Here is a 16,054-nt window from a genome sequence, read left to right on the forward strand (position 1 = left end):
CTGTCAACAAAAAGAAATACAAACTAGTACCCACCCAAAAGATTATATTCCTGGGAGCAAGCCTGGACACAGCATCCCAGATGGCATTCCTTATACCAGAAAAGCAAACTTACCTGACAGCCTATTTCTCTCAACTAGCCACCAGACCCCAGTTATCTGCAAGGAAAATCCTGCAAGCTCTGGAGTTCATGGCATCTTGCATTCTACTCATTCCATATGCCAGACTGCATATGAGGAAACTTCAATGGTACCTAAAAACATTTGGTGTCAGCACTGCCAAGACCTGGAAACTCTTATACCAATGATACCTTGCCTAAGGAAAGATTTTCTGTGGTGGGCAGCAGCATGCTACCACAACAAGGGACTACCCTTCTAACCACCCCATGCTGCCCAGACCCTCACCACAGATGCATCAGACTGTGCCTGGGGTGCACACCTGGACATCAGGTGCATACAGGGCTAATGGAGCCCACATCAAATACATCTGCACATCAACCAAAAAGAGATGTTAGCTGTTCAGCTCGCATTGACAGCTTTCAGGCCCTTTCTCTCCCCAGGGGCTCTACTGATCAAAACAGACAACACCACTGTGATGTGGTATATCAGCAAGCAGGGAGGGACTCACTCCTACCCTCTATGCAGGCTCGCCACGACCCTTTGGCACACATCCTCAGCCATGCAACTACACCTGTTAGCACAATTCCTGCCAAGCTCTCTAAACTCTTTGGCAGACAACTTAAGCAGAAATCTTCTGAAACCACATGAGTGGCATCTAGACCGAAGAACCTTCACCCTAATAACTCAAAAATGGGGCACCCCAAAGGTTGAGCTCTTTGCTTCCCACTCGAACGATCAGCTCAGCAAGTTCTGCACCAGGGAGCCTCACTGCAGAGCCTGGAAAATGGATGCCCTATCCTTCCAGTGGGTCAACCTCTTGGTCTATGCTTTTCCCCCACTACCTCTCATTACCAGGGTACTGTCTAAAATAAGGGAGGGAAAACCGAGGACAATTATAATTGCTCCAGACTGGCCTTGCCAGCACTGGTACCCACTGTTGTGCAGCCTGTCCCCTCTGCCACCATGGCATCTCCCTCATATCCCAACCCTCCTAACCCAGAGGGAAGTAGAATTCATGCATTCCCAATTGCAGACCCTCAGTTTGGCAGCCTGGCGTATTCCCTGACCACTGAACAAGCTGCCAATCTCAGTAAACAGGTTCTAGATGTTATATGTGAGGCCAGAAACCCTAGCACTAGAAAGTCTTATGCTGACAAATGGAAAAGGTTCTGCACCTGGATCCAGGCTGAGGGAGCCGATATGGCACAGCCCTCCCTCCCTCTCATCCTGGATCACCTAGCTGACCTGCTACACAGTGAGCTCTCCTTGTTCTCTGTTAAAATTCATGCCTCTGCTATCTCTGGTCATTTCAACACTGAGCAACCACTTTTCTCACACCCTCACGTCAAACAGTTCCTAAGAGGGGCTAGCAACTTGAGGCCAGCCAGAAGAACACCTACCCCAGCTTGGGACCTAAACTTTGTGTTGGAAAAGCTCACTCTGCCCCCCTTTGAACCAGCAGGATCAGCAGAGTTAAAATTTCTCTCCTGGAAGACAGCCTTGCTTCTGGCCATCACTTCAGCCAGAAGAGTATCCGAGCTACAAGCACTCATGGCGGTAGAGCCCTTCATCATCTTCCATGCTGACAGGATGTCCCTCAGGACTAACACATCCTTCATGCCAAAAGTGGTGTCCAGTGTGGCTCTCAACCAATCCATTCATTTGCCCACCTTTTTCCCTAACCCACAAAACAAGGGATAAAGGATACTACACTCTCTAGATGTGCACAGACAGCTCAGATTCTATCTAGACAGGACTAAATCATTCAGAAAGACTGATCAATTGTTAGTCAGCTTTGCTGCAGGAGCAGAGGGCAAAGCCATATCAAAACAAACCATTTCCAAATGGATAGCACACTGCATCCATTTCTGCTGCAAGCAACATGGGAAACCTCCCACTAAGGTGGGCAGGACTCACTCTACTAGAGCAGCCTTCACCTCTACAGCTTTCCTCAGAGGAGTCCCCACCAGGGACATCCTGGAGGCTGCAACATGGACATCTATTCACACCTTCATCAAACATTATCACCTGCCTATCTTCTCCAAATCCAGGGCAGGCTTTGCCACTGTAGTCTTGCAGGGCACGCTGGCCAGCCCATAGTCTTCTTGACTGCCTCCACCCTTTTCCTCAGCTTTGGGAATCAACCCAAATGTGATGTCTGCAACAGTGAAACACGAAGAACATAGTACAGTTGTGCACACTTACCATAAATGTAGATGTTCGAGTGTATTCACTGTTGCAGTCCTGGTTTCTCTCCCTCCACTCCCCCTTTCTCTCTCTCTCTCTCTCTCTTTCCTTACAAGGAACCTTTTGGTATTTACTTTCTACTGGTGGGGTTCTTCCACCAGATCCTGGCTCCCACTTGGAGGCTCCTGACAGTTAGGGCAAGAAAAACTGATGTAATGGTGTCGGCTGTCTTACTTTATACTACTGACGACCTGACGTCAGTCCTGAAGTGACAGCAACCAACTCAGAAATACTACTCCTCTGGTATTCGGACTGACTGAGGGCTACCCTGGCAGGGATAACCCAAATCTGATGACTGCAACAGTGAATAAACTCAAACATCTACATTTATGGTAAGTGCACACAACTGTACTCTTTATCATTTAAAAATTGGCACATAAAAACTAATATTTTTATGTTAAAGACTCAATTTGGCATATGTTTTCTTTAATAAAAAAATATAAAGCAAAATTACAGACTTATGTAAAACTGGCAACTTAATTGATCAGACATTATTATTAAATACTGTCACTCATAGTAATAAATATTCCTCCTTGACATGAAAGCACACAAAAAGTAAAGTGATATTGCAGACTTATACTGAAAACTGTCAGCATGAATCACAGATTACTCAGTGATGATAATCCATTCCATTATTTTTTGTTACTTATGTAAATATCTAATCCAAACATTTTAGCATTCTGGTCTCACTAAAAGCTTAACAATGTGCCTGCAATCAACTCATAGAAACAATTCGAAAACTAAACAGCCAGCAACTAGGGGCAGCTACAAAACAGTCACAAAAATCATTAATTTAATCAATTTACAAATTAAACCTGGAGTTTAATACTTATCTACATCCATGTATGTGGTCATACAAGGTGTTACATTCTTGGGGTGTCACATAAAAGGCACTATTAACTAGCAGTCAATAAACTTTTTCACTGGAGTAAGAAGTCAATCTGATTAGCACCTTGCCTCACCATGCACCTGTTTGTTTTTGTAGGGAAAGTCCAACTTCACTAGAGCATCAGTTCAAATTTAAAGGGCAGGCATAACACCTGGTATACAGAAAAGATTTTATCAGTTTGCAAAAGTACCTTTTTGGCCACTGAATGCAAGGAGTACATGCAGACTCCGCACAGAAGGCACGCCAGCAAATGACTTCACTAAACCTACAATTATAAGTCACTATGACAGATGCTTTGCCACACCAGGCAGCTGAGTCTGTCTCTGTAACAGTGTCTGTCTATTCAACATATGCAAAGAATGGGAAAAGGGGCTGTGGATGGATAGATGAATGGATGGGTGGGTGGATGGATGGATGGATGGATGGATGGATGGATGGATGGATGGATGGATTAAGGGGCAGGCATGAGTCATAGCACCTTAAATGATTGCCAAAAATGTCTGCTAAGTGGATCAGAAGAGATCAATCAGCTTACTTTTTCAGGGGACACGCAAACCTAACCATCATCTTCACTCATGGGTCTCAAGCTATTGCCTCCAGAATTAGGAACAAAGTAAAAAAAAATATTAGTTAAAAATTCTCAAAATTAGGGACACTTTTTAAATAGCAGTGCTATTAGCTTGGTTGGTACAGAAAGAAAATGTGAATTAACATATATATTTTTTTATAATAACCAAGGTCTGTAACTGTAATGGTTATGTGTATATAATGACTGTATTTCATCACCTTTTCATTAAAAAATATTTTTTAGTGAAGATGGAATAAAATTTTGAGCCAAAATTATGGATTTCCCCTAAAAATTAGGAACAGTTAAGATGTTTCCCTTCACTACATTACTGTTACTTTGTCTCACAGGAACATTAAAAGGCAGTAAGACTTGGTTACTTCCTGCTCATACATAATCGGCTACCACTGCAGTCCCCCCCCCCCCCGAACTACAGGAGATATACTGTTAAAGCCTTACTCTGCAAATTTAAATACATCAACAAGCAGTCAGAAGGCAGTAATATGTTTACATTGCTTGAAGTGGGGATAGCAGTTCGCTGTGCCTATTCAAGAAGGTGACAAATCATAACAATGCATTTCCTTTCTTTACTGAACTTTGTGTTTAGAAAATAAACTTGTGATATTGTCTGAAACAAAGTTGACAAATTAGGAAAGTAAGCATGTATCACACTATCACACACACACACACACACACACACACACACACACACACACACACACACACACACACACACACACACACACACCCTCTACTCCTTGTAAGCAACACATACTCACCTGCTTTTCAACAAGTGACTTATAATACAATCCATGCATAGATTTTTCATAGACTGCACACCTAGGGTTACCACCTGTCCCTCATTGTGAGAGCCAATCCCTTTTTACGCAGTTATGTCCTGCTAAAAATACTAAAAAAATGGCAAAAATCCTGAGATTTTAGGACACAACTATTTCCTACATTTTCTTTAATAGTTACATAAAACAATTATTTTGTATCTGAAATGCTTAGATCTTATAAGAAATAGAACAAGCAACTCAAATGCTGTAAGAATAAGCTTTTATGTTGGCAAAAAAGTAAAGTCATGTCCTTTGCATTGGCCATAGGAATGTTTTGTACTGCAAAATCTCATGTTTCTACAAATAAATGTCCCACTTTGGGCATCTAAAACGGTGGCAACCTTATGCACACCTCAAATGAGCCTACATGTTTCTGTATGTGTTGGGCTCCCAAACTTTATAACTACCATCCAAATGAGTAATTACTGCATTACTTTTTGAAACTCTGCATCTGTTCCCAATGCTTTAAGAAGAGCTTGAAGTCTGTCATGACTACACCATCACTATTTGATATTAGGCAAGGTGATTATGTTTTCTTTAGTAGAGATAATTAATTGTGAAAAAAAGTTTGATTAGAACAGAATTCTCTATGACATAAAAAATATATCAGAATGTGTCGATCACATCCATTAATGAAGTTGGGGAAAGGTACTATAATTTAATTTTAAATGCAACATTTAATAGTGGTATCAGTTGACTATTTCATTTTTAATTAAAACATAAGGACTTTCAATAAAGTCACGACTTCTGCCTTTGCTTGTCTCACATTTCTGCTTCATCAATTATGTAAATGTTTAACAGTAAATAAGTGATGTAAAGCATACTTGTTGCCCTGTTTGTGAACTAGGTATAGTGTATATTGCAGATTGCTTTTTCATGTTATCTAGTTCATTGCTTAGTGACTTTACGTATACACATATCTGTTTATGCTGTTTAATGAAAATACTTTACAAAAATCAATTTGATTTGCAAAATGTGCTTTTTAATAAATGTATTAAAATGTGAGTGTAGAGTTATTTTAATAATTAGCAGTGAAGTAGCTGCTTTTTGTGATGGAGAGCATTTATAAAATTCTAACATTTTAAACTGTTTAGAGTAGATTGGCTTATACAACTCATCTAATGCAGTGCCATGAAAACTCCTGAATTCAGCTCTACTAAAGCAGTTGCAGAAGAGTGTGTTAATGTACAAATCTGAGTCTAATCAGAAGGATGTGCTTCTATGTTATGTTTGTAGCATTTGTGTACATTTCTAAAGATGTATATTCATGAACTAGTTGCAATGCTGGGTCACAGACTCAAAAACCATTTATAGCATACTGTTGCATGTATTCTTCAGTACAAGTGTGGTGTGCAGAGAGGGTTTGGCATAATGGTTAATGTCACTACCTCACAAATATCCGTGCTATAGATGGGTGGGGCCCTGCCTATGACTTACATAGCCAAGCTTCAGTTTGTGTGCAGGACACTGGAAGAGATGGCAACAAAAGTATGTGAGTGAGCAGTCAAAGTTGTCTCACTTATCCTAGCAGGCATCATACCATAAGCGTACCATTGGACAAACGGTACAGTGCTGCATTCAGTAGTCAGGGATCTGGGGGCATGATCTCGTGTAAAGAATACACCACTACATCCAAGCATTTCAGGTGTGGAGCACCACATGGTAACTCTAGTTCAATGTAGACAGGAACTACCCTCTATCTGCTGGACAACAGGACCACAGCTGTAAGGATTATTAAAAATCTTCTAACCTCCAGCAGAATTGTGTCACTGCTCCATGGTTTGTGCTAGGAGTGAGGTGGAATGAATGTGCTAACTGAAGAAAAGGCATGATGTTTGGGAAGGGGGGACAAAATCAAATATAATTTTCTCTATCTCTCTCTCTTTGAACTCTGATCGTTAGAACCATATGGTACAGGGATTAAGTATTTTTACAGGACAGCCCATTCAGAGAGACCAAAGGTATTTGCTAAATTGCATTTACATCTAGCAGTTCTAAAGTTATAAGGAATCAGTCTAAGAATCCTAGCCATACAGCTATGATTACATTTGTATTGCAGATGTTGAATTAGGGGTCCTTTTTACCTTTGTTTCTTATGAACAGGAAGTAGTACAGGAATTAACCATTACAATGTGCAGAGATCTCCAAGATGCAAAATACATTGGAATTCAGTTCCGGGAGCATGCACCCTGGGTAGGTACAACACCCACTCCCTGTGTAGAAGCAAACTGGGAAGACCACGTCACCCCAGCCTCCCTACACATGCTAGAGATGAAATAGCCCAAGAGTGAGTAGCATGTAGAAAAAATATAAACGGCATAAGAGCATGCAGAAAAAAATATGAACAGCATAATGCTAAATGCTGTTTTCCATAGGAAATCATTGATGGTGCAGCATCTAAGTGTATGCCAGCAGTGATTCATTTGTTTTGGAACATTTCTCCATTCTTTAAGTAGGTGTGACTGTGGAGTTAGATTCATAGGTTTTTACTAGGCTAATGACCACAAGGGCCTTTCCAAACTTAGCCATGCATCCCAAATCTCTGACAAGTTCTGGTATGCTTGAAAAGTGTAAGCACAGGCCTGGGAGATGAACCCTTTACAGGGTGCCTGTGTCCATTAGAAACATGGGTACCATACTAGGGATGGACAAGTTTCTTCATTCACAGTTATCCTGTAGCTGCACTTTTTTGGTTGTAGATTCATTGGTGAGTACTCCTCTAGCTGCCTTTGTGGGCCATTTTACGTCTGGCCACTTTCCCTCAAAGGTGAGAAACAAGCCCTGTATCTTGTGTCTGTGAGGTAAACACCTTAACCATTATGCCAACCTCCACAACAGGTTGTGGGGTTAGTATATATAAATCCAGAGTGTGTTTTGGGCATATTTTTTTTCATCCTTTTAGCTTGTTGGCTTTCAGGAAGTCAGCATTTCATAGTAGAACTTTTCACTCCCTTTTTCTCTCCCACACCAGCTCACAGGTACCCTAGCGATTAATCAAACTTAGGTCACCTGTGTCTTAGTCAGGACTTCATTCCTCTATGATAACTGAGCCGACACTCAGCCAGTGTTGTTTAGAACATCTGTTTTCTGTGGGGATAACTAGATGTCACAAAGTTATCTTTTACCAGCTTTGCATTTACTTGTTGTAGGAAATTATTTTTCAACATTATGCATTTCCATTAAGGTTGTACTGTATTATTCTGCCTGCCACTTTTCTAACATAATATGGTTACTCAGTATAAATCATAACACTGATTAAATTCTAACACACACATAAAAAAAAATCAGGTCTGTATTAGAATGACCATGAAAAGCCAGTATTTTGAATTAGTGCTGGACAATTTGGTTTGCTTGGCTGAATCTGTTGAAAATCTTCAAAGGAAACAAGATTAGTAATGAAGCAATGTTTTAACTGAAACATAGTTTGCAGAGACTTAAAATGTTTGAGTGGGAATGAAGAACAGTCACATTTAGTGTACCAAAGAGAAGAATAGTAGAAAGGGAATGTTGAAGGTTAGCAGAAACATAGCCACTGAAAGTAAAGGAAGAGATCTAAGGCAGGCCAGAAGAGACCCATATTGACTAAGGAGATGTTGAACAGGTACAGGTTATATTGTTTCTGAGCATTACTTGTGAGGAACATAAGTTATTTTGAAAGTTTAAATATTTTAAGGTAGTTGTTCATTCTTCCCTTCAAAAAATGTCTTGAAGCTGTACGGCTCATCCATTTTTTTTCTCTAGGGGTTGTTGTGTCTTTTGACTTTTCCCGGTTAGGGGTCACCACAGCGGAACTCCGGTCCGCTAATGATTGGTAGTTGATTTTTACATGCCGAGTTACCAGCCCTGACACACAACCTTCAACGAAGGTACGCCCATTCACGCATGTTTGCATGAGTAAAACAGAATTGTTTTTCACTCATTAAAACAGGTTTGTGCAGCTTGACCTATATGTTTTTTATAGGGCTGATGTTATGTTAGCATACCACTTAAAGCTTTAATTTTGATGGTCAAATTATGTTGTAGTGATATTTCATGGTAAAAGTACATTGCTAATGCAGCCCTGTTTAGCATTATTCTTTACGTGTAATATAGTAGCCTTTAGGTATAAGTGTAAAGACAAGCAGAACCAATTAAAATGTCAACTAACTTCAATAAATTTATAAAACCTAAACAAGCTTTTGGTGATTATTAAGTGAGGGCGTGATATAAAAAAAAGTCACTTGCAACATAATATTTTGTATAGTTATGCAGAGAGAAAATATATCTGCCTTAGAGTTTAATATTGTAACTCAGCAACAGTTACTTTCATAGAAAATAAAACAGATTTTATGTTTCCGTCTTTACATGAAAAATAAAGTGCATCTAGTTTAAGCCTGACTTGCTAAGTCTATTTTATGACACTGTTAAAAAAAAAATATTTTCAGACACACACAGTCACATATAAATGCATGTTTTCATCTGTATGTATATACATATATGTCAGTGTGTCATGCACACACAAGCATACACATATATGTGTGTGTGTGCGTGTGTGTGTGAGTTGCAGAGTGGAGCAGTAGGCAGTATTGTTGTCTCACATCAAGAGGTTCCTTGATTTGATTCTTGGCTGTGGTGCCTTCTTTGTGGAGTCTTCATGCCCTCATTGCATTCACCTGGGTTTTCTTCAGGTGGTCCACTTTCTTCCTACATTCCAAAGACATGAAGTAGGTGTGTGTGTGTGTGTGTGTGTGTGTGTGTGTGTGTGTGTGGTATGAAAGAACAAGAGCAGCAGGGCCAGTCACCTGGAGGTGTGAACATTGCTCTAGATGATTGCCATTGTTGACGGGTGTGGATAAATGTGTATATATTGTGTGTGTATGTATACGCATATGTCATCCATGTAAATGATTACGATTGTTCGCACCGTGTGCGATTTACATTTGAAGATGGTAGTATGCCAGGCAATCTTTTTATTTCATTTATACTCTTTTTTCTATTAAAATGGAAAATATCTTTCCCTGATATATTAAAAATAGAAACCTAATGAGTACTCACTGGGTCAATCTGTAAAATGCTATTTAAAAAAAATATGTTTTTAAAGACTGATCACTAAACGATTTGCAGAGATACTACTATTCCGTACAGCATGTGGTGACCAGAATTCAGTGAAATGAAACATAACTTCCTAGACCACAACAGCTGTATGTTATTGAAACTGAGAATTATAAATGGAAATTCAGTGCTGCATTAACAGTAGTGGATAGACAGCACAATTACATGTTACTAAATCTAGACATGCCAACTCATTTTCAAACCGTAATACCTAAGTAGAATTAGGGTGACTCAAGCTGTTATACATTTTTGTGCTTTTGTTTTTGGTTGCTAGGTAAATGCACTGATAAAATATTAATCATCTAGAAGGATACTATGATGGAGAACAGAAGTCTAAGGCAATATGTAAAAAATTACAACAGTTAAAACATATAGGGCATTTAATTTTTAGAACAATTGTACAACAGGCATAGAGAAAAAAGCTGAAATAAAAATTATAATAGTAAATTTAAGAACAAAACAATCAATTATGCAGCATGTGTTGTCATATGCAATTGTTGTGAAATCATCTCAGGTCAGCATCAATAAAAGAACCCTGTAAAAACATGGGTGGCTTGGTACAGGTTAGATAAAGAGCTGTTTCCAAGATTTGTGAAGTGTATTTGGAGGACAAGCTAGGTGGTGTATAAATGAGTAAATCACTAGATCTGTTATTCTTCCCAAGTGCAGCCTTTAACTTATCATGTATAAATGGTCTTACTAAGTTTGTGTGGTTCAAAGCTGCAGAGTACATTTTTGAGATGGATCTATGCACAACTTTTCTCCAAGCAGTGTTCTACAAGAGCTTTCTTGCAGTGTTGGGATAGTCCCGCCCCAGGATTCTGCGTGTGTGTGTGTGTGTGTGTGTGCACGTGCAAGTGTGCGCGCGTGCGCGTGTGTGTGTGCGTGTGTGTGTGTGTGTGTGTGTGTGTGTGTGTGTGTGTGTGTGTGTGTGTGTGTGTGCGCGTGTGTGCGCGTGTGTGTGTGTGTGTGTGTGTGTGCGTGTCTTCTTTCCGAGTCTCACTGTACTGGGTTTTGTGGCCCTGTGGTAACTCATTTTTCACTCATGTGAAGACAGTTCCCTGTTAGCCCAAAGCAATTCCTCTACCTTCAACAGGAATACTTTAAAGATCAAGTAGTCACTCACTCATTTCTCAGAAAACTTCCAGATGGACTGGTTATAATTCCCAATCTCTTCCTTAAGAATCCAGGGCAAATATCAGCTCTGCATTTTAATCAAAGGGTGTTGTCATAGGAGATAGAAAAGTGACTATTTGTATTCACAGAACCTCACATCAGTAGCATGTTCACAGTTCTCACTCAACTCCAGCATGCATATTTTGCAAAATAAAAATAAAATAAAATACAAATAAAATGTGTTTATTCTATCCTACCTTAGAAAATCATGAGCAATACTAAATTTTTCCTTCTATTTATTTAAAAATTCATTTGTATGTGCAGTCTCCTTGGACGTGATGCAGTTGTAGCAGGGAAAACATTTTTCAAAACATTTATTTACGATTTAGTGTGTTTTTAGGTACTGCCTCCTCTCAGAGAGTAGCATATTTCAGAATTCTGTCTAATATGTAGAGACCTTGACAATGTTTATGTTGGACAGTAGCCAAGTAGTTTGCTAAACTGAACAGATGCAGTCAACTAATAAATGTCTTTGTTGCTTTGCAGGTGTACAAAAAGAAAACTGAAGCTGCCAAAAAAGAATATCTGAAACAGCTAGCAGCTTACAGAGCAAGCCTTGTATCTAAGGTAACATTATCAGTTTCTCAGTGTTACTTTGTTATAACATTGCGAAAGACAACAGCAGGTTCTGTTGTATAACAACATGATTGCAAAAACACTTTTATGTTTACATACTGTGTTTTCCGTGATTTTAAAATCATTTGTCAGATATTTAATGCCTGTTAACTGCTAAATCCATAATTCACATTAGGAAATGACTGCCATATGTACATAGTATTAAGCAGATAAACAGGTATGTAATGAATCTGTTACGGATTACACCCATTTAAACTATTTTTAATTTCATTCTGTCTTGTCAGAGCTACAGTGACCCCGCTGATGTAAAGACATCACAGCCAACACAGATGATGACGTCAAAGCAAGCAGTGTTTCATGGGCCATCACAAGCCCATTCTGCACTTTACATTGGAGGGCCATATCACCAACAATCTGGGATGAATTCCCACATAAACACCATGCACCCCAGCCTCCCAAGGAGTATTGCTCCCAAGCCCAATTCTCAAATGCCAGTGACTGTTTCCATAGCAAATATGGCTGTGTCTCCTCCCCCTCCACTTCAGATCAGTCCGCCTCTCCACCAACATCTTAATATGCAGCAACATCAGCAAATCACAATGCATCAGCAGTTAGGAAACCATCAAATATCAATGCCAGTCCAGCCTTCACTTCACTCTCCAACAATGCAACAGGTTAGTGTGACTCATACGATACTCAATTCTCAAGGTGTTTTGATTAACAGCTTAATCTATAAGCAGGCCAAAAATGCACAGTTTCAGTGGTGCCAGCCACTTCATGCAGACTGAAGTATACAGATACCTTTCCCGATGTTGAAATATGTGTGACAGGATACGAAGGAGGCATTTGAAAAAGAAAGATGTAACAACTAATGTTTTAATTAAATCAATTGATTTTGTAATATGACAGTTTTATATGCATGTTTATATTCAGAATTGTGTAGTTTTTGCTCCAAATGCTCCTGCATTACTGAAAGATGAAATGAACCTTTGTTCACTGGTTATGGCTTAGAAATGCAGTTGAATAGTCTGGTAAAAGCAGATCAAGGAACCCATTCCAAAATATAAATGCCCACAGTTACCATATGTGGAATGTGTTTAGCTTGGATTATCACAAAGGACAGGGTAGCCCAGTGTTTCCAATTATTCTGACTGCGTACATTATGATACTTCTTATGATTTCCACCAAGAACAAAACTATGCTGTTTAGAACTACACAGAAAATTCACCAAGCACCTTTTTAACTATCTTTGACCTATACAACCATTCAACAGAGACAGCTTTCACCTTCAAATACCTAGGACTATGACTAGATCAGTCACTAAACTTCCATCTCCACATAGATAAAGTGAGAGCCAAAATAAACTCTCTACTCCTCTGGGCCATAAAGATCTACCCTTTTCTATCCCAACCAACCAAAGCAGCCATTGACAATGCATTCTCCTTTCTCAAGTTGAATATGGCCTCTCATTTTTTGCTTCTCCTCCAAGAAAAACATTGCCACACCCAAGAGTACCTCTAACAGCATCTACTGATTCATTACAAACTCAACTCTCTGCGAGCCTCATTGTATCACCCCAGAAGAAGCCGAATGGCTACCCATAAATTAAAGATATAGCCTACTTTTAGGATTTCAGCTCTACAAACTACTCCAGCGTCACACATTTATTCTCCCGTTGCAGATAGGCATCAAGAAAAAACTCCTCATACAACCTGAAATGCTACACACAAGCTACTATAACTCTCATTACCCATAGAACCAAACTCCACAGCACTGCAAATGCTCTGTCACACAAACTCTCATTACCCCTGGAACCAAACTCCACAGCACTGCAGATGCTCTGTCACACAAACTCTCATTACCCCTGGAACCAAACTCCACAGCACTGCAGATGCTCTGTCACACAAACTCTCATTACCCCTGGAACCAAACTCCACAGCACTACACATGCTCTGTCACACCAACTCTCATTACTCCTAGAACTAAACTCCACAGCACTGTGCATGCTCTGTCACACCAACTCTCATTACCCCTAGAACCAAACTCCACAGCACTACACATGCTCTGTCACACCAACTCTCATTACCCCTAGAACCAAACTCCACAGCACTACACATACTCTGTCACACAAACTCTCATTACCCCTGGAACCAAACTCCACAGCACTGCAGATGCTCTGTCACACAAACTCTCATTACCCCTGGAACCAAACTCCACAGCACTGCAGATGCTCTGTCACACAAACTCTCATTACCCCTGGAACCAAACTCCACAGCACTACACATGCTCTGTCACACCAACTCTCATTACTCCTAGAACTAAACTCCACAGCACTGTGCATGCTCTGTCACACCAACTCTCATTACCCCTAGAACCAAACTCCACAGCACTACACATGCTCTGTCACACCAACTCTCATTACCCCTAGAACCAAACTCCACAGCACTACACATACTCTGTCACACCAACTCTCATTACCCCTAGAACCAAACTCCACAGCACTGCACATGCTTTCTCCTCTCAGGCACCTACTCTTTGGCAAGCTCTCCTCATTGACATTAAGGAAATCAACACTTATTCCAAATTCGGAATGCAACTCAAAAAGTACTGCTTCATCCAAACCGAGTGCTCCTGCTTCAACACAGGACATATCACCTAACCTGTCGCCATTTTCAAGTTGAGAAACTAATATATATTGTACATTCCATTCTGCTTGATTGTACATTGTACTGTGCTTGGTCACTGGAATGTATATACACATTGTTTTCTATGTAATTTCTCTGAACTACTGTGTAGTTGCTTACATTTCCATATTTTTATTCTTATTTTGTTTTTGAAATGTCTTGTATTTTACTTGGGTTGAGCCTGAAATTGGTCAGTGTTGATCAGTGTACTATCTTGATAAACAAATATCAATCAATCAATCAATAAATAAATAAATAAGTAAGTAAATGCATAAATAAACAGTTAAATAAATTAGTAGCCCTAAATAAGGATGCAACACACACAGTGCACTTACAAAGCTTGTGTACTCTGTAGGACTTGCCCATGGGCCACAGGTCCTTTGGAGGACTGGGAACTTGTCTGGCTTAATGGGATTTATGCCAGTAATATTAATCGCCTTGAATTTATCAGTGTGGTCAGGAATAGGAAAGTTGTCAAGGGAGTTACAGGATGGAGCATCCTCTGAAAGTTCTGCTGTCTCTGGGAAGAGGGTAACAGCTGAGACACTGTTGATTACTATATGTGTTACAAAACCATGTCCAACTTAGAATTGATAGACATGCTCCACCTAAAGAAATCCAAGTCACTGCGAGCCATGAGCTCTAGTGAGCTAAACCTCACCACAACAACAAGTAGAACATACTGGAGGGATAGATTTCTGTCACAGAGACTCCCCATGCTTTGGAACAAAATTCCTAACTACATTAGGCAGATCCCCTCACTAACACTCTTCAAGAGAAGCCTTGACGAGTGGATGGGTAACAGAAAATACACCCCTGGGATCACTTCATTGGCTCTGCTTGACAGAGGCTCAGTTAATTAATCAATGGGGTGGCGAAAGCCGACACACTCTGGCTAGGCTTATACATGCCCTTGGGCAGATAGCCTAGTACCTACCTATGAACCTATGATTGTCACACTGCAGAGACAAGAAATTTGGCATTATGTCAAGAAAAAAAAATATGCAGAAATGGTACAGGCATTTTGTAACAGTGCCTGATATCGATGCCCTGTTCCTCTTCAGATCAACATAAATCATGTTAATGAAGTACATGTACATGCACTAAGTGCAGCCTCGTCACACCTAGGGCTATGGGCAGCAACATCTGTTATATTAAGCAGATTCACCAGTAGAGAAGTGCTAACCATTTAATGTGATGCCTGGCAGTCTAAGCTGTGGAACAGGTGGGTCCATGCTGTGTAGTTGTGTATAAGTGGGCTCTCTATCAGATTACCAAAGTTTCAAAACTTCGAACATCATACGACCGAGAACATATGATCAATGTTTTCAAACTTTGAAATAAAAAAATAAATAAAAATGAAAGCAAAATGTTTTGTTTTTTTGCATTATTGCAAGGAAGCAAATCCCCCCGCACCCCCACACCTCCTGCTAATTAAATAAATCAACTCTGAGATCACACTACAATGAGCAAACCTGTAAATTTCCTGTTCTACGCTATACAGTGATCTCCATTCAAAATATTCAGAGTTTCAAAACTTCAATCATATTGCCTTGCCCATATGATGTTTGAAGTTTTGAAACTTTGGTAATCCAACAGGGACTCATATCAGTGACATACAATCAAGAAAGGGCAGCATATTGTCATAACCAAAAGAAACAGAAATAAACAGTAGTTAAAACCTACCAAACATTAATTTCAGTTTAAGAGTTTAGTTTCAGATAGTGAAATCTATATACATTTGGTTTCTTTTTCTTTTATTAACATGCATCTTTTTTTTTTTACTTATTATCCCCTACTGCCTTTTGACCATCAGATCCTCTTTGTTTGATAATTGACCTATGCTAATATCATTGGGTGATAGATGACC

The 16,054-nt window shown here is 39.8% G+C and overlaps 1 protein-coding gene across 5 annotated transcripts in view; it reads left to right on the forward strand.

The window, feature by feature from the left end:
- The window catches only part of TOX (thymocyte selection associated high mobility group box), an 831,700-nt gene that overhangs the window by 739,206 nt on the left and 76,440 nt on the right, over window positions 1-16,054 (forward strand). For all 5 annotated transcript variants that reach the window (XM_044065484.1, XM_044065480.1, XM_044065481.1 and 2 more), the window contains 2 exons: window positions 11,411-11,491; window positions 11,785-12,174. In XM_044065484.1, the coding sequence (XP_043921419.1) occupies window positions 11,411-11,491; window positions 11,785-12,174 (471 nt within the window). The remainder of the gene's footprint in view (window positions 1-11,410; window positions 11,492-11,784; window positions 12,175-16,054) is intronic.

This window comes from Protopterus annectens, chromosome 3.part0 (genome assembly GCF_019279795.1).
Source record: "Protopterus annectens isolate FY-2018-M chromosome 3.part0, PAN1.0, whole genome shotgun sequence".
In the NCBI taxonomy this organism is placed as follows: Eukaryota; Metazoa; Chordata; order Ceratodontiformes; family Protopteridae; genus Protopterus; species Protopterus annectens.